The sequence below is a fragment of the Diadema setosum genome, chromosome 14 (assembly GCF_964275005.1).
Source record: "Diadema setosum chromosome 14, eeDiaSeto1, whole genome shotgun sequence".
Taxonomy (NCBI): domain Eukaryota; kingdom Metazoa; phylum Echinodermata; class Echinoidea; order Diadematoida; family Diadematidae; genus Diadema; species Diadema setosum.
This window is the reverse complement of record NC_092698.1, coordinates 20,295,886-20,321,898: the sequence shown is the minus strand read 5'-3', so window position 1 is coordinate 20,321,898 and position 26,013 is coordinate 20,295,886. Positions and strand designations below refer to the sequence as shown.

General features: G+C 38.0%; 1 protein-coding gene across 1 annotated transcript in view; it reads right to left on the bottom strand.

The window, feature by feature from the left end:
* Positions 1-26,013, bottom strand: part of LOC140237699 (intermembrane lipid transfer protein VPS13A-like) — a 121,465-nt gene that overhangs the window by 62,869 nt on the left and 32,583 nt on the right. Inside the window, exons 3-22 of the mRNA XM_072317624.1 lie at positions 25,698-25,836; positions 21,825-21,932; positions 19,494-19,657; positions 19,063-19,122; positions 18,269-18,349; positions 17,566-17,623; positions 16,851-16,978; positions 16,161-16,439; positions 15,300-15,492; positions 14,416-14,513; positions 13,234-13,391; positions 11,351-11,552; positions 10,758-10,816; positions 9,987-10,139; positions 9,301-9,385; positions 8,452-8,539; positions 7,279-7,393; positions 5,060-5,201; positions 2,781-2,834; positions 648-839 (exon numbers count right to left, since the gene is read on the bottom strand). Of these exons, the coding sequence (XP_072173725.1) occupies positions 648-839; positions 2,781-2,834; positions 5,060-5,201; positions 7,279-7,393; positions 8,452-8,539; positions 9,301-9,385; positions 9,987-10,139; positions 10,758-10,816; positions 11,351-11,552; positions 13,234-13,391; positions 14,416-14,513; positions 15,300-15,492; positions 16,161-16,439; positions 16,851-16,978; positions 17,566-17,623; positions 18,269-18,349; positions 19,063-19,122; positions 19,494-19,657; positions 21,825-21,932; positions 25,698-25,836 (2,556 nt within the window). The remainder of the gene's footprint in view (positions 1-647; positions 840-2,780; positions 2,835-5,059; positions 5,202-7,278; positions 7,394-8,451; positions 8,540-9,300; positions 9,386-9,986; positions 10,140-10,757; positions 10,817-11,350; positions 11,553-13,233; positions 13,392-14,415; positions 14,514-15,299; positions 15,493-16,160; positions 16,440-16,850; positions 16,979-17,565; positions 17,624-18,268; positions 18,350-19,062; positions 19,123-19,493; positions 19,658-21,824; positions 21,933-25,697; positions 25,837-26,013) is intronic.

Here is a 26,013-nt window from a genome sequence, read left to right as displayed (position 1 = left end):
GGACGGACGTACGGACGGACGGACGGACAACCCGAAAGCATAATGCCTCCGGCACCACTTCGTGGCTGAGGCATAAAAAAAAAGGGAGGGGGGTTGGCATGTGACATCATAGGATTGCCAATTCATGTTTTATTGATCACAGCTTCTAAAAGTCATAACTTTCCAAGTTTTCATCAGGATTTGCTCAAACTTTTATCGTCCTGGGGTCTGTTTCATCAAAGTCTCATGACAGACTACTGTATAAGCTGTTATTTTCGCGAATTTCAGTTGGATCGCGAACTTAACAACACGCGAAAATGTCTCCATGCGCTAAGGTAATAGCGCATTTACGTTAGCGTCGGTGTCAGTTCGCGAAAACAACATCTCAAGAAAATGTCTATGACCTCCTCATTCGCGAAAATATCTGTATGCGAAAATAACAGCGTTTACAGTATTCGCTCATAAGACACACTTCTGAAAGACTTTATGAAATGGATTTGAAAGTATCATACAGCTACATATGAGTGACTGGCTATTCTGAAGTTTTATTTAAAGACTTTTATGTGATGACTTCATGAAATGGACCCCTGTTCTTCTAATTTTGCTGCTTCTATTCATACAAACTAATTTGCAGGGTGGACTTTTCCCTTGACCACCGACTGACTGACCTTTTTGAGTTCAAACCGGAGCTCAACGTCCGATCTCATGTAAGCAGTCGTACTCTCCTGCTTGACGAGCCTCTTCTTCTCCGCCGTCACTGGAAGGTCTCCCTCGTCGGCAGAGAGGAATTCGTCGCTGTCGTCGTCTGCGGCAACTGCCATCAGTTTGCTGTCTGACAAACCACTCGGCACAGCATAACGCTGTCAGAGAATGGTGGTGAATACCAGTTAGGGCAATGAGCAGGTTCAACGGAGTCAATTTTCTCCAAGTATGTTTGCATTAAATGTCAATGAATCAAGACAGAAGCAGACTTTTCTCTTTTTTGGGGGTGGGGGTGGGGGTTGTTGTTGTTGAACAAATATAATGAGTTGGTTGAAATTATGATCCAGTGACTGAACTTATCCCTCTCATAAACTTTACAAGAAAAATATTACAAAACTCAGGGTAGCAATTAAGACAACAATCAAGAGATCAAACGTTCCATTAAGACTGAAAAGAAAAGAGTTTGGAATTAATTGAGAATGCACATAAGACAAAAAATGTACAGCAGTTAATAATTGAAGGAACAATTGTATATTGTAAGTCAGTGAAGAAACAATTGTTTAAAGGAATAATCCCAGCACACATTCCAGTGTTAAAAGAGACAATGAAATTCTTTTCATTTTCCTACATATCAGGTTCAAAGAAATTACTTTGAATGCTACAGACCGTGTAAACACACAAAACTTGGCAAAGTGTGCTAGGCCAACAATTTTCAACAAAACACCAACTATGAGCAGCAATCACAAAGGTCACAATTTCACAACTGAATCAAATGAAACTTTGAAGCTAGTTAGTCAAAAAAAAAAAAAAAAAAAAAAAAAAAAAAAAAAAAAAAACCAAAGAAATGCTTTGGATGTTTTATGCAAATGCAAACACATCCCACACACAACACAAGAGGCAAATGGTGTGTGGAGAGAATAGGGCTTGTATTAACTAACTTCGGTCATGGTTTATATCCTGGTATAAATGGGCAAATCAGGTTCACTTTTTATTAAAAGAGAAATATATATTTATATATATATATTTTTTTTTAATTCTTTTTTTTTTTGGGGGGGGGGGGAGGGGGTTTATGTCATTACTAGCACACACTTGTGGAAAAAGGTTTGAAATATGCACTACATGTAGTTGATAACTACTTTTTTTCTTTACTTGGTCTGTACCTTTGACACCTATATGATAGATTGATGGTCATTCTTATCTTCACTGATATCTTCATCCTCTAGACTTAATGACAAATTGCTATGTCATTTCCAAACCAATCTAACGGTGTACAAATTCTTTATTTACACGTACAAAAAGGAAGTTTGTGATTTGCTACTAAAACAGATGTATGAAGTTGACTTGAATGGCTAATATGCTCATTGCACTCATGGTTCAGCAATTCATGTAAAGTAGGCCCCTTACTTCAAAGAATAGACTCATTTCTTAAGATTTTTTAAAGCTTTCTTTTACATTTCTACTTCTATCAAACAACTTTAACTTACAAATCAGTTCAAACACTGTTCGGGATAAGCGGAAACCTAATAAATTTGGAACTCTTTCTTTTTTGGAAAAAATAAATTTCTGAACATTTTCACTTGTTACAATGTTGAAATGATCACATCAAATACAGCTTGCCTTTTGCATTCATTATTTACTGTCCCTGTTATTATCACGATGTATCAATTCAGTCAACACTACTATCTGTTTTGAAAAAGGATAATGAAAATAAACACAGTAAAAAAAAAAAAAAAAAACATTGATCTTCTACTCATGGCTATAACAAAAATCTGTAATAACAGAAACCAAAATGGCACGAGGCAATAATGTCAAGGGGGTAAAAAAAATCATGCACACAAAAGTGTGTGGATCAAGCCCTAAACTAACACACCAGAGGTTACATGCGGAGAAACCATGGTCAACATTTCACTGGTGGCATAACAATGAGTTAGAGGGTTACTATATGGCAGGTGAGAAACAGATTTGTTTGTTTGTTTCTGTTTGTTTGGAAGTCAGTCTGTCCATTCTCTAAACACAACTCATCTTGCCTCTGTGCCCTCACTCGCCGTCACATAACCATCGGACTCCTCGAAAGACGACAAGCGCTTCGCGACACTTACGGTGGGGGCGACCGCCGGCTTTGAAGCTTTGCCGACGGGGCCTGAGTCGGCGTCCTGTCATGGCAAGGCATGGAGGGAAGCAGCACAGGGATGAAAGAGAACAGGGTTGGTGAATCATAGAATGAGCATGTGCTTGCGTGGGTGTGCATATATATATATATATATTTTTTTTACTTATGAATGAAAGAAAGTGCTATAAGTTGCAGCTTTAAGACAAGAGTGTCGTTCAGCATGAGGCAAAGCTTTCTTTACTGCCAGATCAGATCTATCTGGATAACTTTTGTTATAGTTGCCATTAGAACAAAACTAATTTTTCTATTTTAGCATAGAGAAAGAAATAAAAATAAACTCTGAAAAAACCAAATTGATTCATTTGGGCGTAACATTGATAACTTTAGATTTTCCGTCTCTTTCCTCATCATACCACACTATGTTAAAGTTTGAAATTAAAAACTAATAAAAGGGTTCATTGAAATAAGGCACTGAAAATGCTTACTACATAGAATTTTACAGTTAAAGTTTCCCATGTTTTACAATACAGCAATAGTGGTCACAAGCACATATTCAAATTGAAAGAGATGACGATGTCATTGCCTTACAACTCTCCTATTGATTTGTAGTCAAAAGTACAGTCAGCCTCCCCTGACAATCGACCTTGCACAAGTCAAAAATATGGCCAAGTGGAAGGAATATTCTATCCTGCATGGAATTTACAAGCTGTGTGGATTCTATTGTGTAAGTCGAAGATATTCTCCGGTCCCTTTGAATTTGACTTACACAAGGTGGACTGTATTATGAAAGTCTTGCTTTTTTTTATTTGGCACTAAATCAACAAAAGATACACCCCTCATCCTTACACATTATGATTACTATATCATTTCCAACACAAGAATAATTCAATATGAATGATAAAACTTATTCTTCCTTGGAAAATTTAAATTTAGTTAAGGTTCTTTGGGACTTTTAAAGTGCTGACATCACCATCTTCTTTACATTCTTGCTCTGTATTCAATCTTAAAGAAACATTTGCAGTTTCTAATGATTCCATTCTTCTCTACCGACATCATCTTTAACATGGGGGGGGGGGGGGGAACTTTGCACATTAATTTTAAATATTAAGAGCACAAGTCATGTTCGCTTACAAAAGGGCTACTGAAGAAACTAAGTGAGAAAAAAGTGTCAAAGAGCAGGTGCAGCAAAGGTATAACATAATGAGTAGAATTGTGATTAGCATATAGTGTATATGTCATATATTTTGTGAGTGTAATATTAATGAAATCTGCATGACATTTTCCGAAGAGAAAGAGAAATATTGATTTCACACCCTTAAGAACATAAGCAATGCACAGATGTTATGTGAGGTGACATTTTTTAAAGCTGTTAATTTTGCAACTATAGGTCGACTTGCAAAATTCAAGAAAATGAGATCAATCTGAAATATATAGAGCAATATACAGTTAGACTTCTGAATCAATTACTTTCAGGATTATTACATTCATTGCATTCTCTTTTGATGGATAATGGTTTTACATAATGAGTCAAGATTAGTTTAGAGAACATTTGTGTAAAAGTGACACTGGCAAATTATGTCAATTAATTCTCAAACTACTATACCCAATATTCTTGCATTTATTAGATCACTCAATTTATTTTGAGCGAATCACCATCACTCGTTAGAAACAAATCCTTTAGATATTGTATCTTGCCCCATGTCTCTCTTTGACATGATTAAGAAAAAAAAAATAGCCTTCCAAAGAACTTCTCTGAAATTCCTGAGTAGCTAAATACCTTGAAAGTGAAAAGTTAGAAAAAAGTATAGTAAATCTTCAAGTAAACATGCCATTCTGAAAATTGTTCTCTAAAATTGTCACTGGAAATACACTTGTAGAGATTCAAAGATGATGGCTTTTAGGTGCACAAAGCTATTTTTGCAATAACAGTGGGTTGTTTTTGTTTTACAAAGATGCTGCGGCAAAGCTGTACCATAATGATATAATAATTGTCTTTGTGAATGAATAGATATAAGGAATAATATTCCGCTCTTTTTTGTGGTGGGAAGCTTACAACTTAATTTGGTGAATTGCACCAAGCAGCTCTTTACATACTTCAGTGAGATGAATTTTATTTGACAAGTGCGACAATTAAAAGCTTTTGCGTTACATTGATTTCCAAACTGTGAATATTGTATCACTTGCAGAAGACATGATTTTGTGTGTGAGCAACCACACGAAAAGATAGCATTCTCCTTTAGGGAGAGATTGTTGGCAGGGGGGTGTTACCGTGGAACGCTTGTCCAGAGCCTCGTCGCTGGGCTGGTTGGATGATGGCAGAGGAATGCTGGTTGCTAGGGCCAGGATCTGCTGGAGCTTACTGTCCGTCAGGTTGACCGACACGTCCGGCAGCTCGCCGTTCACCTTCATCCTGGGAGGGGGAGAGGAACGGTATAGAGAAACAGCTGCTCAAGGAAAGCCACAGACCTCCCATTGAGCTCTACACCAACAAGGCAAGAAATTGACTTGCCCAGATGGCTGGTAATGTATAAAGGATCCAGAGTCTGGGATGTTGTTGCCATTTGAACAAGACACATCTGATACCAATATCACTGCAGAACAAGTGATATAAAACATCAGTATACTTTGGTCCCTGCATTTTGACTTCTATTAAAAGTCCTCTGGGACTTCCCGCAAAGGTGTACTGACTCAGTGTAGTGCTGCAACACGAATGAGCAAACTTATAGAGCTGTAGGGGTGTTTATATTTACAAAATGCAATAGGCATCAATGCCCTAACATTTTGTGTCTCATCATACCTAAAATTGTCGAGGTAATTGACTAAACTTTAAACAGCCAGTCCAAAAAGAAAGTCAGGCAGCATAGATTATTAAAGGCCGGAAGGCAAGAATGTGTTCTGCTATTACAAGCAGAAGATATGCACACCAACCGCTCACTATCCAATATAAGCATTATTAACGATATATGCTTCTTTTCTTATCTTTCTTTTTTTCTTTTGTGTGCTGAAGGCACCATACCACAGCTCATAGGTAAGAAAGAGAGTCATTTGAAGTTTAGAGAACAGCAACAATAGTAAGGAGTTTTGAGCTCAGACTGTGATTTCGGCGGTTGCCTTTGAAAAAAGAAAAGAAACAAAACAAATGAAAACTAGAAATGTCGCTATGGTGACTGGTATGCCTCCGCCATAATGCATGATTCTCCTAATAGGTCTAGATAGTACATGTGGACAATGTGTGATTACATTTTCACAAAATTGGCAAAATATTAAAATGACAAGTATGTCACAAATGTGTTGAATGTTCACCTTCCTTGACCTAGGTTTAATTGGATGAATAGGAGAGCATGCATTTGGGGATCTAAGGACTTTAACTTGACTTTGACCCATTCATACATTTATGCATTGAGTAATTATCAAGGTACCGGTATGGAGAAAAAGTGCAATTTCTGTATTGAATAGTAAATTGTTACCATTTTCATCTGGCCTTTGACCCTAAAATTCATAAGATAATCACTTTGAAATCACCTCCAGAGACTACTGTGCTAGAATTATTCTCGGACCGAGAATAAATGCAATTATCATAGATATCTTCATAGTTAATGTGTTACTTTCATTATTTTTGCATTCTAATTTGTTTTGTCATCCATCTGAACATAATTAGACTGGTCAGGCAGCTCAGTTTTAGAATTTTTTAAATTAATCAAACACAATGTTAATCAGTGGCTTTAAACTGAAGTTTATGGGTCTAACATCTGTAATATTATAAAAATATTTTATTTTTGTTAATATCATAAGGACCTTTGTGACCTTTGACCTTTGACCCCAAAATACCAGTGAATATTTGTCTTGTCAAACTCTACCCTCACACCAAGTTAAACGTTCATGTCTCATAGTATGTAAAATACTGTACCAAAAGTTTTTTTCACAAAATAACCTGTGACCTTTGACCTTTGACCCTGTGACCCTAAAATCCAAACAAAGTATTATCCCCCCAGGATATACCCTCATACCAAGTTTGATGTAAAACCACCACACGGTTCTTGAGATATCGACAAAAACAAAACGAGACGGACGGATGGACGACCCGAAAACATAATACCTCCGGCCACTTCGTTGGCGGAGGCATAAAAAGATGACAAAACCATGCATATGAGCCTTGTGTTTGACCCTTTCCCATCAGGGTACTGTATAGGCCATATATTTAGTAAGACTAAATTTTTGTGAATCAGGACTTTCTGATAATCTCACAAGTGGTTCAATTCATGATCATGGAGTAGAGCAATGGATGGATAAAATGCACGTATGCAGACCACATTCACGTCAAATCAGAATTAAAATGTCAAAATTCACAAATAATACCATACTCGCAAGATATCGCAGAAATAAAAACTCCATGAAATATATGGTGTATAACAGTTAATTTCCAGGTCGGTCTTTTAACTGTGAAAAATCCCATGGCTTGAGAGATTAAACAAAACAGGTGGACTTACTTGGCTAGCCGGGCATCCTCCACCATACACTTCTGAAGCAGGATGTGGAGGTTCATGGGCTGGAGGAGGTGCAGAGGGGTGCTCGTCTCCTTCCTGGCCGCCTGCCAGTCCTCACCTGCAAGAAATTTGGAGGCAACGACCGTCTGGTTTGCAACTGATTGACAAATTGCCCTACATCGACATCAATAAGCACTGAATTGATCAGTGTTTTAATAGTAGCCATGATAAAAAATCATGGGCGTACTTACTCGAGCAGGATTCGAACCTACGACCTCCTGATCTCCGGACAGGCGTCATCTCCACTAGACCACAGAGCTTCCGCCCGGCAGCAAGTGTTGGTTCTAATCCTTATAGCATGCAGCGGGTACTGCATAATTATTCAAATTCATGAAATTCTGACCGTCTGGTTTGTCAGAGTGAACACTTGTTGTGTCAATCCGTCTATTGTAGCAGAAACTTGACATGTCATGGTAACAGCTTTTGTCTAACAATAGTCAAGGATTGTAGAAAATTAAATTCTTGACTGAAGCATCAAATTCTTTTACCAGCTACTTTGTCTCCATAACCACCTGTTGGAACTACTGCTCAAGTACAGAAGTAAATTGTTGGAGCATCCAGTTGTTGTAACAGCCAATGTTGTAGGCTCTACTCGTCAAAGCTGCCCCTCTGCAGCCACCAACTGTTTTGGCAGCCACCTGTTGCAGCAACTTATTACCATACAATAGCTACCACCTGTTGAAGCAATTACAGTATTCTATCATTGATGCTGCAGTCTTTTGCTGCCGTCTACTTCAGCCACGAGTGTTTTACCACAAGAAGAGACAAATAGTTAGAACAGCAATTTCATCAACAGTTTGAAGACACAAGGCCAAGATGATGTTGAAGAATAACAGATGAATGCTCGGAAAAAAAAAATTCAAGGGAATGTGAAGGAACTGTATCCAGCACTCCGTCAGACATACTGTCAAACCAGGAATATCTGTGTGCATTCTCATTTCGTGAATTTCCCAAGAGCCAAGATTCGCAAAATTAAAATGCACAAGAAACTTCTTGTCCTACACTACATGCACTGAATGCCAGTGACAATTCATGAAAATTTCATGCTGCAAAAAAAGGCTGTTGGCTCCAATTTGTGAAAATTTCATGCTGCAAAAATATCTTGCTTAATAGTACCTGCGGGAGCAAAGATGACTTGCACACTCTGGAGGTCAAGGCTGAATTTGTCGTAGGCTTTCCTCATTAGGTCCTCCAGTGCTTCATTCTGCAGACAGAGATAAATAAATCCAAAACACTTGAGCCATTTCATTTCTGTGTTTCTTCTGTTGTTTTTTTCTCCTTTGCTATATACACATCACAATGTTCATTATCATATTCTGTATCTTAATCAAACTTTTCAGTTTGCAATTATATTCTGTATCTTCATTCAAATTTTCAGTGCCTTATCAATGCACTTAGACAAGCCCATAATAAGCACTACATTAATGTTATTCATTTTCATCATCATTATCAATCTGTTGATGTTTCATGAATGGAGTAAAAATCCATACATATTGTGAATATACTGACACATACATACTTTATTCGTGGAAAAATGAGCAAAGAAAATGGGATTCCCCATGGAATTCCATTTTCTTTGCTCATTTTCCCACAATAAATTGTTTTCATTTCTGGTCAGTTTCCCTCTGTTTGTGTTTGATATATATACTTTGATGGATATCACTGTTTACAGTCAAGAAAAAGAAAAAAATTGCGGTAAATAGGTCTTGAAAGGAGAATAATGATTCTTCTTCAATTCCACTAAACCAGTGAGTCACACAATCGTCATTGGCTTGCAGAGAATGTTTCATCCTGATCCCTGTAAAAACATTTCAGTTAAATGAAACGTCCCTTTCAAGAAATCAAACAAAACCTGGCATTCGACAATGGGATGCAGAGGGTGTTATGAACCTCAATGTAGTATAAGAGGGGATGAAACGAGGGTGATGTAATCCCTAAGTGCCAGGCGATTTCAGCCCGTCTTACCTCAGTCCTCTCTCCCACTAGTCTCTCCTCACTCTCCGTCCTCATTTTCAGGTTGCCAAGGTCCACAACGAGCACCGATCCTGAGCTGGTAGCGGTGGTGGTGGTGGGGGAGGGGGAGGGGGGTGGGGAGAGAAAGATCAGAATCATCAATAATAAATCAACTTGGGACTTAAATTCCTTCAATCTCAAGAATCACAGTTGAGTGCACGTTGTAAGCTTGATTCTGAATTACTCAAAAGCTAGGCAGCTAGTTTTTTTTTTTTTCTTTTTTTTTTTCACTGTTGCCTTTGATGGAAATGATGCTTCAACTATGAAGATGTTATGTTAGGGTGTGTGTTAGTAACTAAATGAACATTGTCGTCACTAACTTTAACCCTCTGTATATTCATGCAATTGGCTATATCACACCAAAGACACTTGTTGCCACTGCCCTGGCCCTTGGCATTGGAAACTGCTCATAAGACTGGTCATAATTGTAGAGTAGCATAATCCATTCTGGTGGGTGATGTCACAGTCCCACACATAAAGATCACTGTAATGGTATTAGGTCTTATATGAATAATGTACCCTTATTCACTGACAGTTCAGTCATCTGTGTAGATTGGCAGCCAAGGTTGTATCAAAACAGTTTATCAGAGAGAACTCCTAAAAAAAAAAAGAAGAAAAAAAAATTGTTCAAATCTTACCCATCAAAGATTCCTTTCTCTGGGATGATGACGTACGTAGACTGGACGTCTACGCTGATGTCCAGAATCTGCTTGTTGTCGACCATGTACTGGAGGCCAGTGGTGGACGTGGAGCCCAGTTCGGTCAAGTTGGACATGGCTGCTGCCGACAAGCTGGAATTTAAAGGGAGTACACAAGTGAAAACTTCTGTGGTTGCTGTGTATCTCAGTGGTGATAGATAATCTAGGTCATTTTTTTTTTTCTACTGTCAAGCACATGGCCTGCTGATATAAATTAAGCATATGATGGAAATGATGAACTCTTACTTCTACAATAATGTTTTAGCAAACCTTAAAACTCAATATTGATATGAAAGAAACATCGAGTATGTTATAGCATTCATCTAGAATCACTTTCTAGAGCAGCTGGAATGAACTGAGGAACAACACAATTGCACTTTGAATGTAAAGTGTACACTTCACCTAAAACTTTGCTCATGTTACTGAGTATTCTGACGTCAATATTACAGACTGCATAAGAATGGGAGAGGATGTTGAGGAGGAACATACATCGTACCTCCAGTGCATATAGTAATACAGCTAAGGGCGAGAAAGGGAGAGACAGAAGAGAGAAAGGAAAGGAGACTGAGTGTATTTGGGGGTGTATCTCCCTCTATTACAATTCGTCGGCTGAGAATGATAAGGGCGTTAAGTTGTCACAAAACCCATAGTGTTCAAGACAACTTAACGCCCTTCTCATTCTCAACAGACGAATTGTATTCATAAACTTACTCATCTAGTCGTACATCTTCTGGTGGGCTGAAGAAAGCTACAATACTGTTGATAGTGTTCTGAAAAAAAAAAATAATAATGGTTAAACAAAAACATACAGGTGTTTGAAATGAAGTCATTCCTGGTACAAACCAAGCACAAGGAGCTGCTATAACAGGAGCATAATATGACAAATTTGATGCTGTCATAACACATCACATTAGTGTTTGAGAAACCAACTACATTTTGACATTCTAACAGTAAATCACAATGAGTTCTTGACAAATAACTATATTCACAAGTAGCCAAGGATTTGTAAATGAGTTAAGATGACAACATTGTGTAAAACTAAAAGTATGGATATACAGTCTAAAGCCTCTATGCATCTTGCTAAACTTTCCAAAAACATTAAAACATTAAGAAATATGTCAAAATATATACAGCTTTTCTTGGGGAGAAGACCACTGAGTATTGAAGTAACTGAGTGATACAAACCATTAAAACCAAAACAACAATAACAACTTGGATCTAAATCACAGCATAACTGTCCATACACAGAGCTGTCCCCTAGATTTCTTCAAATGTCTGGAGAGTATGAGAGCTGGTCTACTTACTGCATCGTAGACCACTTTAAGTGGCTGTGTCTTCAATATCACCCTCTGGTCTGCCCTTCCATCAAGCGGGTTAGTCTCAAACTTCAGACTCAGTTCTGGCACCTTGGTGTCGTCCTGAGTGACCTGCGACTCCACCATCTGAGGCCGTTGACCCGCTACGGGTGAACCGAGCACGCTGAACTCTCCCAGCTCAAGGTCAAGTCTGTTTGTACACATCACAGAAAGGCTTAGTCAGAAGTTTTTGTTTTAAATATCTTATCTATGGTTCACAACTTTCTCAAATGCTCACCATCAAAGCAAATAATTCCTTAAAGAAATACAGTAGGTATGTGACCATGCATCACAAAACCAACAAAAAGTCGCACTCACTGATTTTGTGTGCGGACTGAAAATATGTGAAATGGGTCAACCTAGCCAATAGTGAGTTTTTCATATTTTCTGAAAAGCAAGTCTTCTTCTACATTATGCTATAGTTTGGGATCATAAAATGAACAAGAAACTGTCAGCATTTTTCAAAGTTTTTTTTTTTCAAATTTGTTGTAAAATAGTGTGATTAGGTGTGTCTTCTAGAGTCCCCTCTCTTCACTTTCAACTCTAATAACTTTAGAAAGGATAATGCTACTGCTTTGACAGTTGGCATTGATCATGGCATTGATCATGGACAGAATGTGTTAATAATGCATGCTCAATTTCAGCTTAATCTGATAATCCCTTCATTATTGTTGCTCTGATGGTTTTACATCCTGGTTTTTGTTTTTTTTTGTCCCATTCATCGCAAAGCTAGCACGGCTTGGTAAAGATTAACCCTAAAAAGACTGGGGGGGGGGGGATTTAGGCCCCCTCGACACTTTTCGCGATAAATCTGTAACGTACAATGTACAAGTCTCGCGCCGCGACGTTTTATGACCTTTTTCTTTTAAGTCTTGTGCAACTTTTGAGACCAAATTCGCGACACCCGGGTACGCGGTTCTGAAGTTACGCAATATTTTGTACGTGCATGTCAGACCCGAAATTGCTCAAAAACGTGATTCATGCACAAATCCAATGCAAATTCTGTTTCTGACCAAAATTCATAAATGTATCATTATTTTTACTTTTACAGATCAATATCAATTAATTTCATATTGTTTATGATCGGAATAATGTCGCCGATGATTTCCATTGAAAAAAAAACAATAAAAAACAACAAGTCGAAAACAAAGAAATACATAAGAATTTTAAAAACAATAAAATACATAAGAAAAAAAAAATGATACCGCCATTTTTTTTTACATTCAATAAGAATCCTACAAAGAGTACCTTGACCAAAACATCAGTAGTTTTGAACCTTTAATTGTGAAATCATCACCTATTCAGTTTTATAGATTACCTTGTGGGTGACGCGGTCAACGGCCGAGATCTTGGGGGGGCCCAATGAGCCCCCAGTCCTACGAGGCATCAAAATAGCCCAGTCTTTTTAGGGTTAAGCACTTGAATAGACCCTGTACTTTAGAGCCTCTTTTCTCATTCACACTTTTCCGGAGTGTGTGCTTTTTCCCCAATATTTAGATAGGTTAGGAGAGTCCATTGAATTGAGTTATACATCATTTTAAAGCTTAGAGTCTGCTCTTTCAGAATCTGCTCTTAACGAAGATCTATATCTGGCGACTTTTTGATGGTTTCATGATGCATGGTCACATATTGTATTTTGTGGACTCATTCTTTAACCATGCTCCCTGCAATGTCACAGTCATCATGTGTATCAACATCATCATCATCATTATAATTTTAACTGACATTAGCACTGTTATCACCATGGCAACATCCATCATCTAGCAAATTCCATCATCACTAACAATTGCACTCCAACCATGAACCCCATTGTCTATAACGACTCCACTCACTTGATGGCTTGTGCAGACGGCCGCTGCTTGAAGACTGCGCCCAGATCTGTGACGGCTAGGTTGAGGACCTGCAATTCGTCCTTCTCCTCCTCCTCCTCCGTGTCAAACAGCTTCACGCTGGTCTCATGGAGCTTGAAGTTCACGTCTACTCCTACATACTGCACAGGCAACAACATAGACAAATCACTGTACTCATTATATGATTCCTCGACCACAAAGCCATATCAATGGTATCATAACGGATATCTTTTTTTTTTTTGACAATGCAAATGTGAATATGTCACTTCTGATTCCAGTTGCATAGATTACAACAATATACGATAATACGGTAGTCTCCATGGTAACAGTTAGCGATCTGTTGTTTGTAATTCATGTGCCACTGATGTAACAACAGTTGCTAGAAGTTAGAGTAATAGCATGTCTCATTCCAGCAAAATGATGCCCTGAAGAAGCTCTCTGCCATTTATGTGACATAATAGAATAACAGTTTTTGTCATAAGTCATCAACTATGGCCAGTTTTCTTTTTAATCGGTAAAATTATAACTACACTGTATTTCTTGTTTCATCACATTTTTTACACTATAAACCTTAAAAACTATACATCTTACTTGTCACTGACATATGCAGTGTGACTACCACTATTTGGCTTATTCTGCATTCACGGTGGTGATAGTGTTATGTAAAACATTTAATACCGGCACCAATTTAAGTCTCTGCGACAATTACATTCAAAATATCATAGCACGTTGTATCATATCATATGAAAGAATATTATATGAGTGAATGTCAGTCGAACACATCAAATGATCACTTTCACAGGGTGGTCCACAACTTGAAATTTGAACATGTCGCAAGCTTTATATGGGAGAATATTGCGCCAATTTAATGTGCACGGAGTGCACATCACAAGCGCAAAATATTTTACGACATATTTTTTGTTGCGCTACTTATGTTCAGTGATCGGACTCATGTTTTCCTTTTTTCGAAATAATTTGATGTTTCTCCAGTTTTGCACATGTTCTTCACATGTAGATTACATTTTACATTGAGCATGTTGCCAATATTCGAGGGGTGTTGCATAGCATGCTGCTGGCGTTTGAGGATGTTGCACAAGAATTTAACCATGTTGCAGCGACATGTTCAAACCCCTCGTAGACTACCCTGCCTTCATCAAGTCTTACATCTTTGGGTAGGGTCGAATCTCCACCAGATTCAGTGTAGCCGATGGCCTGATACAGCTTGGCTTTCTCCTCTTCAGTCATAGCCTCTTGGAATTTATCTGACAGAAATTACGTGCGAGACAAAAGTTTGTTTTGTATTTGCATAAACTTGATTGCTTATTTTAAATCTGCAGAAAAAAAAAACCACAATGAAATGTGAACAGGTTTTATATGGTGGACAGGGCTATCATAAGGGTTATATTGGAGAGCTATTATCTTTCATGGAAAAACACACTAAACCAAAGACAAACATAAAAGAATCAACATCAAAATCACGCAAACCTGTGGTATCTGGACTCCGTGTGGCCCCAAGAGAAAGATTTAACTTTTAGGCATGACTTCTAATCTATATCATTCAACTTACTGTTAAGTATACACATTGGAATTATCAAGCAAACACTTGACCTATGATACTTTTGCATGCAAGCAAGATGCCAAAGATTGACCATCAAAGATAACACAGATATTTCTGAGAAAGAAAAGCAAATTTGATTTATTAATAGCAGCAATATCGATCATCACTATCTGATAGATCCTCAGCTGAACATTGACTACGACTCACCAACAATTCAAGGTGATTGACAAGTGCTACAATTAACTCAATTTCCAGTAAAACATAGCACTCCATGCGTTTCTCCACAAAACCTTGAGAATCAAATTTCCATGACGTGCACACACACATAGAAATAACCTTGAGAATCAAATTTCCATGACGTGCACACACACATAGAAATAATATCCAATTTGAGCACAACACAGACTTTGTCCTTTTTCTTTCTAACATGGCATATTGCTGCAACAGTCTAAGCAAATGGCGTCAATCAAGATAACAATTTCGGACTCACTGGCGATGGAGGCAAGCTCATCCTCCTCTTGAGTCACCTCCTCTTTCTTTCCTCCTCCGCCGAACCATCCTCCGAACCATCCCCCTCCCTTGCCCTTGTCCTTCTTCTTCTTCTTCCCTCTCTTCTTGAACTCCACCTCCGCCTGCTGCCTGCACAGCGTGATGTTGAACACGTCCAGTTTTCTCTCCATGTCCTGCATGGGAGGAGAGAGAAAGAGTTCCATTCTCGTACTGACCAATTCAATCTTATTCACAACTGGATTGGGAGATGTTGTGGGGCAGCTGCCTGACATAGGGGAAAACAAACTAAGAGTTCCATTCTCAAATTGACCCATTCAATCTCGTTTGCCTTTGGATTTGGAAATGATGAGAGGCAGCTAGGCAGCTGAGGATTACTACTAGGCAATATGTAGGGGATTTTTGTTTTTTCTGTGCTCCTGCAATATTCCAAAACTGGCAACATGTCAGCACTTGTTATGAGAGAGTGTTGTGCCAGAAGTAATTAAAATTCTGGAGGCACAGCTTCCATCATCATGATCTCCTATGGGTTCTATGGCAATTACCCCCTTTCCCTGTCTCTAACCCTAATCATAATCCTGAACCTATATCCTATCCCTAACCCAAACTCTAACCTTATCACTAACCAATATTTAGCCGCCGAGGAAAGGGGGGAGGGGAGGTTATTGCCCTCAGGGGGAAATTGCCTGATACACTTCTTTGCAATATTGCAACACATACTAACCAATCAGCATCCATTTAACAATCAAACTGGCTGCATTACAAAAACAACATCACCAGTAAATGAGTCAGGGGTTATGGTCAGCTGATATAATTCAGTGTATGGCATGCTAGGCAACCTTACCTCCAAGTTCTTGAGCAGGTCCTTGGAAGGCTTACTGGTGTCCAGCTTGTCCACGTAGAGGTTGATGTAGCTGCGGACCAGGCGGCGATGGGCCCTGATGTGGTCCCAGGACCACATACGGCGCCGCCTCCTCACAATTTCCTCCAGGATGCTATTGTAGGCGTAGTGCCACCACTCCCTGGTGTGACCCGGCAGAGGAACCTCAGGCTTGTACTTCCGGTACGGCTGGTTGCGGACCATTGTCTCGAAGGAACCAAGCAGCTGCATCACATCGCGGTACTGAGCAAATCAAACAAACATTAAAATCAAACAAAGATAACATTTCGAGAAAATTAAATCTTGTTCACCCTGCACTTTCTCGTGAAATAAGCAAGAATAGGAAATGATTGAGCAAAAAATTGAGCAAGCAACTCCATCACAGAATTGTGATATTATTCCTATGAACGCTTTAACATCTGTAGACAACATTTATTTATTGACTTATTTTTGTGTGTGTAGGCATTAATGAGGAGATTTACAAACATGAAACAGCACCCAAGCTTGCCTTTGTGTCATGTATAGTGGCTAAGCTTGTTTCAAACCTGTCATCAAGAGTTGATTGATTATTGCTGCAAGATCACAACATGTCCTTATTAATCAAGTCACTGCGACCAGGAAAACGCAAAGACAGACAGAAATACTCTTTTTCACCTGTTTCTTCCTTAGGGCCACGCCGATGCTCTGCACGACGAGGTTGACATAGGCCTGAGGTAAGGAGAGATCCGACTCGGGCTTTGGATTCAGCTTCAGTTGGGCCTGAGAGGAGATGGGCTCAATCACTAAACAGGTGGAAAAGATGATATGAAATTGATTGGCTTCAATTAATCACTGTAGAATTAGGAATTTGACTAGGAATTTGTTGATAGATAATTTACCATGGTACACACATGTGATGAAGGCATAGCGCCCCAGCTTGTTAGGCAAGTGGCTGTTGTAGACAAGTGGTCACTATAAACAAAGTCGTTAACATAGCTTTTCTCTTGGGGGGAATTGTGTTGTGCATATGGCAGGTGGTCGCTATAGACAGGTTTGACTGTACATAAAATCTGTCTCAAAAACCCCAAATCACCCAGTTTGTTGCAGTACACACACGTACAATGTATGCATGACTCATTGTTATCATTAACATGGGAAAATCTTTATTGTTATTCCAAAGCAAAGTTTTGCGCATCTCATTCAAAGCTCTTTAGAGTCAAAATCCATCATAAATTGAATGAGAAGAAGCACTGTGGTTGCTCTTCAAATGCATGTCAAACACTTTCATGTGAGATGACAGTCACTGTGCCCTGACACACATTCAGTAGACTTATTGGCCCAAATCAGCTGAACAACTCATCAAAAGAAATCTCACGAAAAGAAAACTTACGGTAGTTGTACTCCTGTGGTGCACTGCCTTCGGATGCAATTGACTTCTTCATTTTTTCCTGTGTAGAAGAGATAAATGAATTTGATTTGGTTTATCTGGAGCATAACTGTGGTAGCTGTTTTGGTAATAGAGGAAAGCAACACTAGGGGTGGTCTCTTGCTTAATGAGGATTTGACATTCAAGACAATCTGTTCACCTATTTTCAACCCTCACTTTAAAGATGGTATTTTGCGAGTTATCATCATTGGCTAGAGCAAATAATTGATACTCAATGTTCATTCCCCCATCCAACTCCTCATACTAACAAAGTAATGAGAGAAATTAAAAAGCTCCTAAGAGGATTCGACTTATCCACATGTCTGTGTGATAAAGAGAGAGAAACAGACAGAAAGATATTAGACAAATGGAGATACAGACAGACAGACAAGCACAAAGACAGAAACAGGAGATATTGAGACAGACAAACAGAGAGAGAGATAGAGAAAGAAACAGAGACAGACAGACAGAAAACAGAGAGATAGATAGAGATAAAGAGAGAAACGAACAGACAGACAGACAAACAGACAGACAGAGATAGGGATATAGTGAGGTGTGGGGTTGGGGATTGACACATACTCCCCAAGAAGCCCCCAACATCAATTAGCTTACATGATGACTAGTTTAACCACCCCACAGTGACCACAGGAGAGACATAGATTCTTACCAGGAGGGCTTCTCTCTCCATCGTAGTGTACAGATCTGACCCTGAGTTCCAGTATACAGCCAGTGAGTCTAGCTTCAGCATCTACACAGCGGTATACAAGTGGCAAATGTACATGTAGCAGTGGATCTCTTTATGTTTGCTCTCATCATATCAAAACCATGACATATTCATTATGAAATCATAGTTTGAGAGAATATGTCATGTTATATAATCAACTTAATAAGCAATGAACAAAACATAAGCAAAAGAACTCACTCTGTGGGAAAAAAATATAAAAAAATTAAAAAGCTAACTAATGTGTGATGCTTCAAAAACTTTAACGACCATCTCTATTTCAATATACGCAATACAAAGTGCTGTAGCAAAAAGAAAGAAATGTATGTATATAGCTAAATGAAAGTAAATAAATATGACAAAATATAACAACAACTTTTCCTATTTCATTTAATAAACGTTCAAGTAAGAGACACTAATTTTCATACACTGAAATCTTATAAACACCAACTCATGGTTTCCACATTTTTTTTTTCATTGAAAATGGATTTCGGACCATATGATTGAAAATGAATAATATACTTCTTTACTACCAACTTACTTCTACAACAACAACAGTGAACTATGCAGATACTCTGTACCAGTATGGGTTGCAATATATACAAATAATCTCAATTATACATTCATTTACACAGAAACCCCCCCAAAAAAAACGTTCTAAGATACTGATTAAAATAATAATGCATGGAAGAGAAATACTGGGTTAAATCAAGAGCATATCTGACAAAAACAGTCCTCACCTTGTACACAAGCTTCACAGACTGATCCAAGACACATGGTATCCAATCAGCATTGGTTGTCTAGCAAGACGAAATAATGACACATCAGAAATGCAGTGACATTCAAGCCTATCTTATTACATGGTATCATGAAGAGAATGAGAGAAATTCTGACAAATCATTGATATATGGCCATCAACATCTCACACCCATCTTAATTCTTCGATGAAAATTGATAACACATCAGCCACCATATCAACCTTAAATGCAAGATGACAATCTGCTAAAATTGGGCGCTTCACAGAGGTCTTGAATTTCCCTTTCCACAGAGCATGAAATAGAAATTGAGGCAACTGGAAGATGCATATAATAATACCATACATAAAACAAATTTTGCTCATCACTATACTAAAAAATCAATTTGCTGATAAATTAAAGGGTCTCGGACTCACTTGAAGGGAAAGGTTTTGAAGCGTGGCACCAAGGGCAAATGGAGCCTTAGGATTGGTCGTCCGATCCTCGTAACGGACGTGAATGTCGCACACCTTCACCTGGACATTCTTCACCACCTGCATGGCCAGTTTTTCTGCAAATGAGTCTGCTTTGGGATCTTTTGCTGCAAAAAAACAAGGAAAAGTAGAAATTACACGGTGCGTAATATATGTCTCCGCTGGAAGTAGCATTTTGTAGCAAAATGTACAATACAGGTAAAAAAATCAAGGTCAAAGGTCAAAGAAGTCAAAGGTCAAAATTCTGTGTAGAAGTTTTGAAGCCCTCAACTAGTGCCATCACATAAAGCAAACGGAATCGAAATCGGGTTAGAAATGGCGAAGGAGTAGCATTTTGTAGCAAAATGTACAATACAGGTCAAAAATTCAAGGTCAAAGGTCAAAATTCTGTGTAGAAGTTTTGAAGCCCTCAACTAGTGCCATCACATAAAGCAAACAGAATCGAAATCGGGTTAGAAATGGCGAAGGAGTAGCATTTTGTAGCAAAATGTACAATACAGGTCAAAAAATCAAGGTCAAAAGTCAAAGAAGTCAAAGGTCAAAATTCTGTGAACAAGTTTTGAAGCCCTCAACTAGTGCCATCACATAAAGCAAACGGAATCGAAATCGGGTTAGAAATGGCGAAGGAGTAGCATTTTGTAGCAAAATGTACAATATAAGTCAAAGGTCACAACTGAAATTCTGTGTAGAAGTTTCAAAGCTCCCATGTAGTGCTATCATATAAAGCAAACAGAATCAAAATTGGCTCAAAAATGACAGAGAAGTAGCAAATTGAAGATTTTGATCACACACAGACGCACACACGGACACACGGACGGACACATGGACACACACACGTACGGAGCCCGTTTCATAGTCCCCTGCTCGAACTCGTTCGGCAGGGACAAAAAAGCATGAGATTTGAAGAAGACTACACTTGAGCTTCTTTAATTTCTCATCAAACAGGATAAATGCATTAACTCTGTGAGTACCAATGGCTACTACGCTGCATGCGAAGTCAATGACATTTCAAAGACATGGACCTAAGAGCATTTGCATGTTCTGCATCATAAAAGGTATTGCAGTGTACATGAAGATGTTTACTATATTCCTGAAGAACAAATATCACTGTAATTGCAAGGGCTCTTTACTTGAGTGGGCAAATATACTTCCAGGGCAAACTATATCTGGCACAGCTGTGAATCATCTGTTGTAACCATGGATTTGTTTGACTGAAGCCTGGTGTGGAGAGTATTTACCCCTCACTTTCAAAGTTGTAATTCAATCTTCACTAACACAATGAGGAAGGTGGTGCTCAGTTTGTCTTGTTTCTGCTGACAGAATGTACATCCCATGTTTTTATTGGTATTTAGCACAGCAATCTTGTTGTGACCCTGAAATCAGTGTCATATTTCATTTCCTCGGTGTACGATTCCCATCCTATATTACAACATCCTGGTATCAAACAACTACATATGCAGAGCTTCATTAAGATATATGATAGCATATTAGTCAATTCACCATTTAAAGGGATGGTACAGTATTGGTAGAGATGAGAATTGGGCTTTTAACTTTTTGCGAGATACCAAGAAAACACTTATGATATAGTACAGAGCATACCATTTTCAGAGGATTTCAAAGTTTATTTGATGAAAATAGGGTTTGGAATGACTGAAACATCCCCCCCCCCCCAAAAAAAAAAGTAAAACAAAGCAATCTTTATAAAGTGTGGGTCCCACACTTTATTAGAATAGCTCTTTTTTGGATATCTCAGCCATTTCAAAACCAATTTTCATCAAATAGACGTTGAATTCCTCATAGAATTACATGCTCTTTCATATTTCATAAGAGGTATCTCATTATTTCACCAAAAAATGTTAGAAACCTGAAATTAGGTCTCAACCAAAATTGTATGATCCCTTTAATATTGTGTATTCCTTTCCTATCCTACATTGATGGTGATCGACGACATTCACATCCCATTTCTTGCCGATGATGGTTAATAGCTCAAGAGTTATCATACTACACTATGCCACAATCAATCCCAACACATTTTGCATGTTACAAATATTTACATAATTGTTTGCATTACAGACAAGCCAGAGTAAAAGTATCATTCAGATCACAGCAAACCAGCGGATTATATTTCCGACTTCACTTGATATTGCAAATTTTGGTGCTTACTTTGAAGTAGTACAGAATTCTCCTTTTGGACATTATTCAGCTTTCATATCATTCTATTATATGTCACGTCTTTCTCTTCCTAATCTAATTATAAAATTATAAGATTCTTACGTTTATCCTTCTCTTTCTCCTTCTTCTTGGCCTCCTCCACCCGTTGGAGCGTCCTTTGCTTGGCCTCAAACTTCTGCTTTTCATCTTTCTCAGCATTGTACTTGATATCTGAAGGGGAAAAAAAAACAAAACAAAAACATTGCACTACATTAGCTGAACTCCTTTGGGTGCTTTGAGTGTTAATTAACACAGAAAATCCCATAGTGTTGTACACACAGTCCAAAGTCCCTGGCACAGAAAGGGATTGAAGTTGATTCATTAGGAATTGTTTCTCAGGTAAACGGGTTGCTCATCACAACAATACATGCAGCATCAGAATGATATGACCTTTAAATGGAAAACTTGTTTCCATGGTTACTGGTTCCACAAAAATTAGACCCAAGAATAAGGTTCACTTTACTACAGTATTGAAGGGGCAGACCAGGGAGGTGGTGAGGGACTTAACTGATTGGCAGGGGAAAGGAAGTTTAAAAATCCAGCCTCACAGGCAATGGTGTCAAACTTGAACTCTTTTCTCTGACAATTACCATGACAAGGATGTGATTATCATAGACCATTGTCATAGCACATTTTGAAGCAACATGTAGCAGAGAGGCCAACTTCTTGACATAAAAAAACACAAACGGATATCCTAAAAAAAATAATAATAATAAATCAAATTTTGGAGCTGTAGGAAAATCAGATTTTCATGAAATCTTGACACCATCACAAGCCCGTTAGCCCTGGGCCACTGAAATGTTAGAACAATTATTTTCCCTGGTTAGAATGAGCAAGTAAAATGTTGCTACTTCATCAACATCATGATCAACATCATGATGAGAAAAATGTAAAGAAACCGCATATTTCATAAATCATGTGACCACTCTACACATGTATGAGTGTATGAGAGGTATCTTGGACGAAAGAAATCAGCCCAAGCTACAGCTTTTGTGATCTCAGATCCATGATAATCTCATGATTGTACACCACTTTAAGTCAAATTTTTGCCAAGATAATTATAGTGGGTTTTCCCCGTATGTAAACAAGACTGTGCCCTCTTCAGAAAGCACCACACAATCAGATGTACAGCAAATACTGCTATCATGGCAGGGACAACTACACGTGTGACACCACTACATGTGATTTCGTCTCACTAGACCACATGATTTACAGAATTCCTGTGAGCAGAATGAGAATTACAAAATGGCTGCAGCACATATATTTACACTAGGCATGTGTACTTATATACATTTTGTGAAAAAAAAGAGCAACATTGTAGATTGATGCCTGTTCTTCTGAAGCCATATCTGCACATATAGTATGAGCACATTTTTACACATACTTGTACAAACATCTATTATTTTCAACAATTTATCGAAATAAAAACTGGTAAGAATAAATACAGACCACAAAATCTTTCTGACTGAAAAAAAAATATATATATATATATTTATGGATGATTTGGCTCAAAAGTAGGACAGAAAGAGCAGTTCCCATAGGAGTGTGTAGTAAAATTATCAAAAAAAAAAAATAATAGGAAACTCCTATTGAAAAAAGAGTTGGGAATGGTAAAAATTCAGACTCTTTCCTCCAAATTCAGAATGGTTGGGAGGTCTGTAAATACATACACATGAATGAGAAATTCCAAACTTGAACATACATACACCCCTACGTATTAAACTTGGACATACAATATAATGTGATCACAGTAAAATGTGCTTAACCTTTGATAAAGTTACAACCACATTAAGCCAATGTGGAATGACATTTTTTATCATGCTGTGAGCCTCTGGCTCAGGTGTGCTAAAAAGGAGTAAAAGCTTGGGACACCAAATGACCTTTACTTTTAGAGTGACTTTTTCACATGTGGTAAAGCAGATGTAGTAAAATGAATATAGGAAGTATTTTTTTGTGTGTGTGTGTGTGTGTGTGTGTGGGGTTTTTTTTTTTTATCTCTCCTGTTTCTTGTAGCTACAGCTGTAGACTAAAAGACAGGTTATAAAAAAACAAGATAATAAAAGAGCACAACATATAATGCAAATGAAGGTTACTGACCTTTTCCATTTTAAACACAAATTTTCATTAACATTACAAACATGTAAGTACATGTAACCCGAGAGCTATCTGTCTGGCAATTTTGTAAATTAATTATTTCAGTAAATCCCACTTGAGAAATACACTGGTACCTGGGTTTATTAGAGTTATTACATGTAGGCTACGCCAGCTGTTAACAAATGAATGACCACAAGGTACTCTACCCTCATAATGAAAGCAGTACACAGCATAGTTTTTATGGCATCAAAATTTCTATGAGAGAATTGCATCTAATTTGGTCTCGGTGAATGATCATTCTAGATGATCATATGGCACGGTCATATTAAAGGTAAGATCATATTGCATGATCATATGACAGTTGTGATAATTAGTATGATCAATTATTGATCATAAAGAGTTGTATAGAATACAACTCTGTATGATATGAAAATGGTATCACATTCTCCAAGAAATACTACAGAAGATTTATCACAACAGTTACAACCACATATTATAACATGGTTTCAATAGTTTTTAAATATCTTGATATCCAATCAAAAACTTTATTGGCTTCACATTGGTTTATCCAAGACCATCATCCAAGACCAAAGTAGAATATCAGCAAACTTGGTAGTAGCTTTTCTACTTTTTATATCCCCTTTATATTGCTCACAAGAGCAACAACAAACTTGTAAAGGTCACTAAAGTTGCTAGCACTTTCAGTCCAGTTAATATCTACCAGCAACTCAAAAGCTTTCATATTTGTAGATGTATCATGAAGCACTCTTGCATAACAAAGCAACAGTGATCTTCTATTCAATGTGCCTTTAAAAATTCCACCAATGTTCATCAAAGATGTCAATCAGCATTAAAAAAAACCAGTGCCTTCAATATGTGATGGACTGCCTAGTGATAGACCCCGTTTACAGTGCTAGGCTCGGCAGTGGCTCGGCCGTGGCCGAGCCCGCCTTCATTTCAGTGTAAATGCGCAAAAGGCCAAATGCGGGGCCATAGAGTTTTACAAGAATTGATGAAAATATGTCTTTTTTTCTGTTATAAGTTCTGAGTACTCCTACATGTCTATAATTTGCAGCTTTAGGAAATTTTGCAAATTAAAAATATCTAATCTCTCACAAATAGATCTTGCACCATGACTACAAATGAAAACACCAAAATATGTGTAGACAGATCATGTTGTCATAAAAAGTTGAAGCTAGAGGCATCTCACAATATGGCATATTGACAGATATACTACAAAACAGCACACAGTATCTAATCAAGATGTCTTTTGGTATCCACATTTCTCCTATAAAATATGATCAATGATCTAGCTCTATATTCCAATAATGGTGTTATCATGCATTTATACATTTTGTACAACTCTGAAATTCACCGAATTTGGTCCAAAGCTCAGCAAGTGCATTGCCCTCTCATACAACATTAGCATCAAAAGCTTTGAAACTAAAATCATATATGCTTTCAAAAACTGTAATATCATTCTCATTTTGTGCATATAAATCATTTCAACGAAGAAGCATACTAGAGTTTGACTTTCTTTGAGTTATTGTAATACAAATACACCTTATAGGCTGATAGATGGTCTATACATTAAAAAAAATGAATTTAAAAGAACAAGTAAATAAACAAGCAAACAAATAAATAAGTAAACAAATGGCTAGACTGATAAACAGATGCAACTGTTGACAACATGAAAATACAATACCTCTGAAATCCTCAGTAATGAGATACCAGGATTGAAAAAAAGCTCATTTTTGTTTGTGTTTTCAAGATTTGGGATACTTGGTGAAAAAGGACTGATGCAGTGGTTCTGCACTGCTGCTAAGCTGGCCTCCATCTTACCAGAGTTGGGCACTGCCACCACATAGAGTCCCTCCAGAGTGGCCACCACAGGTGCAGAGTAGATGTTCTTCCAGGGTATCTTTAGCGTCAGCTTCCCCAGGTTCCCAACCTTGATCTTAACGGGAAGGTCGAGCTCATCCTACATTAGAAGCAGAGAAACAAGAGGACGGACGAGAGGACATTTAAATCAATGTTTGAACAGATGTCGCACAAACACCATGCGGTATCACATGGCCCAGACCCCATTACAAATCACTGGATGTGATGAGCATTATCTATTTTTGGAATTTGATGTTTGAACACTGTTCAGGGAGGT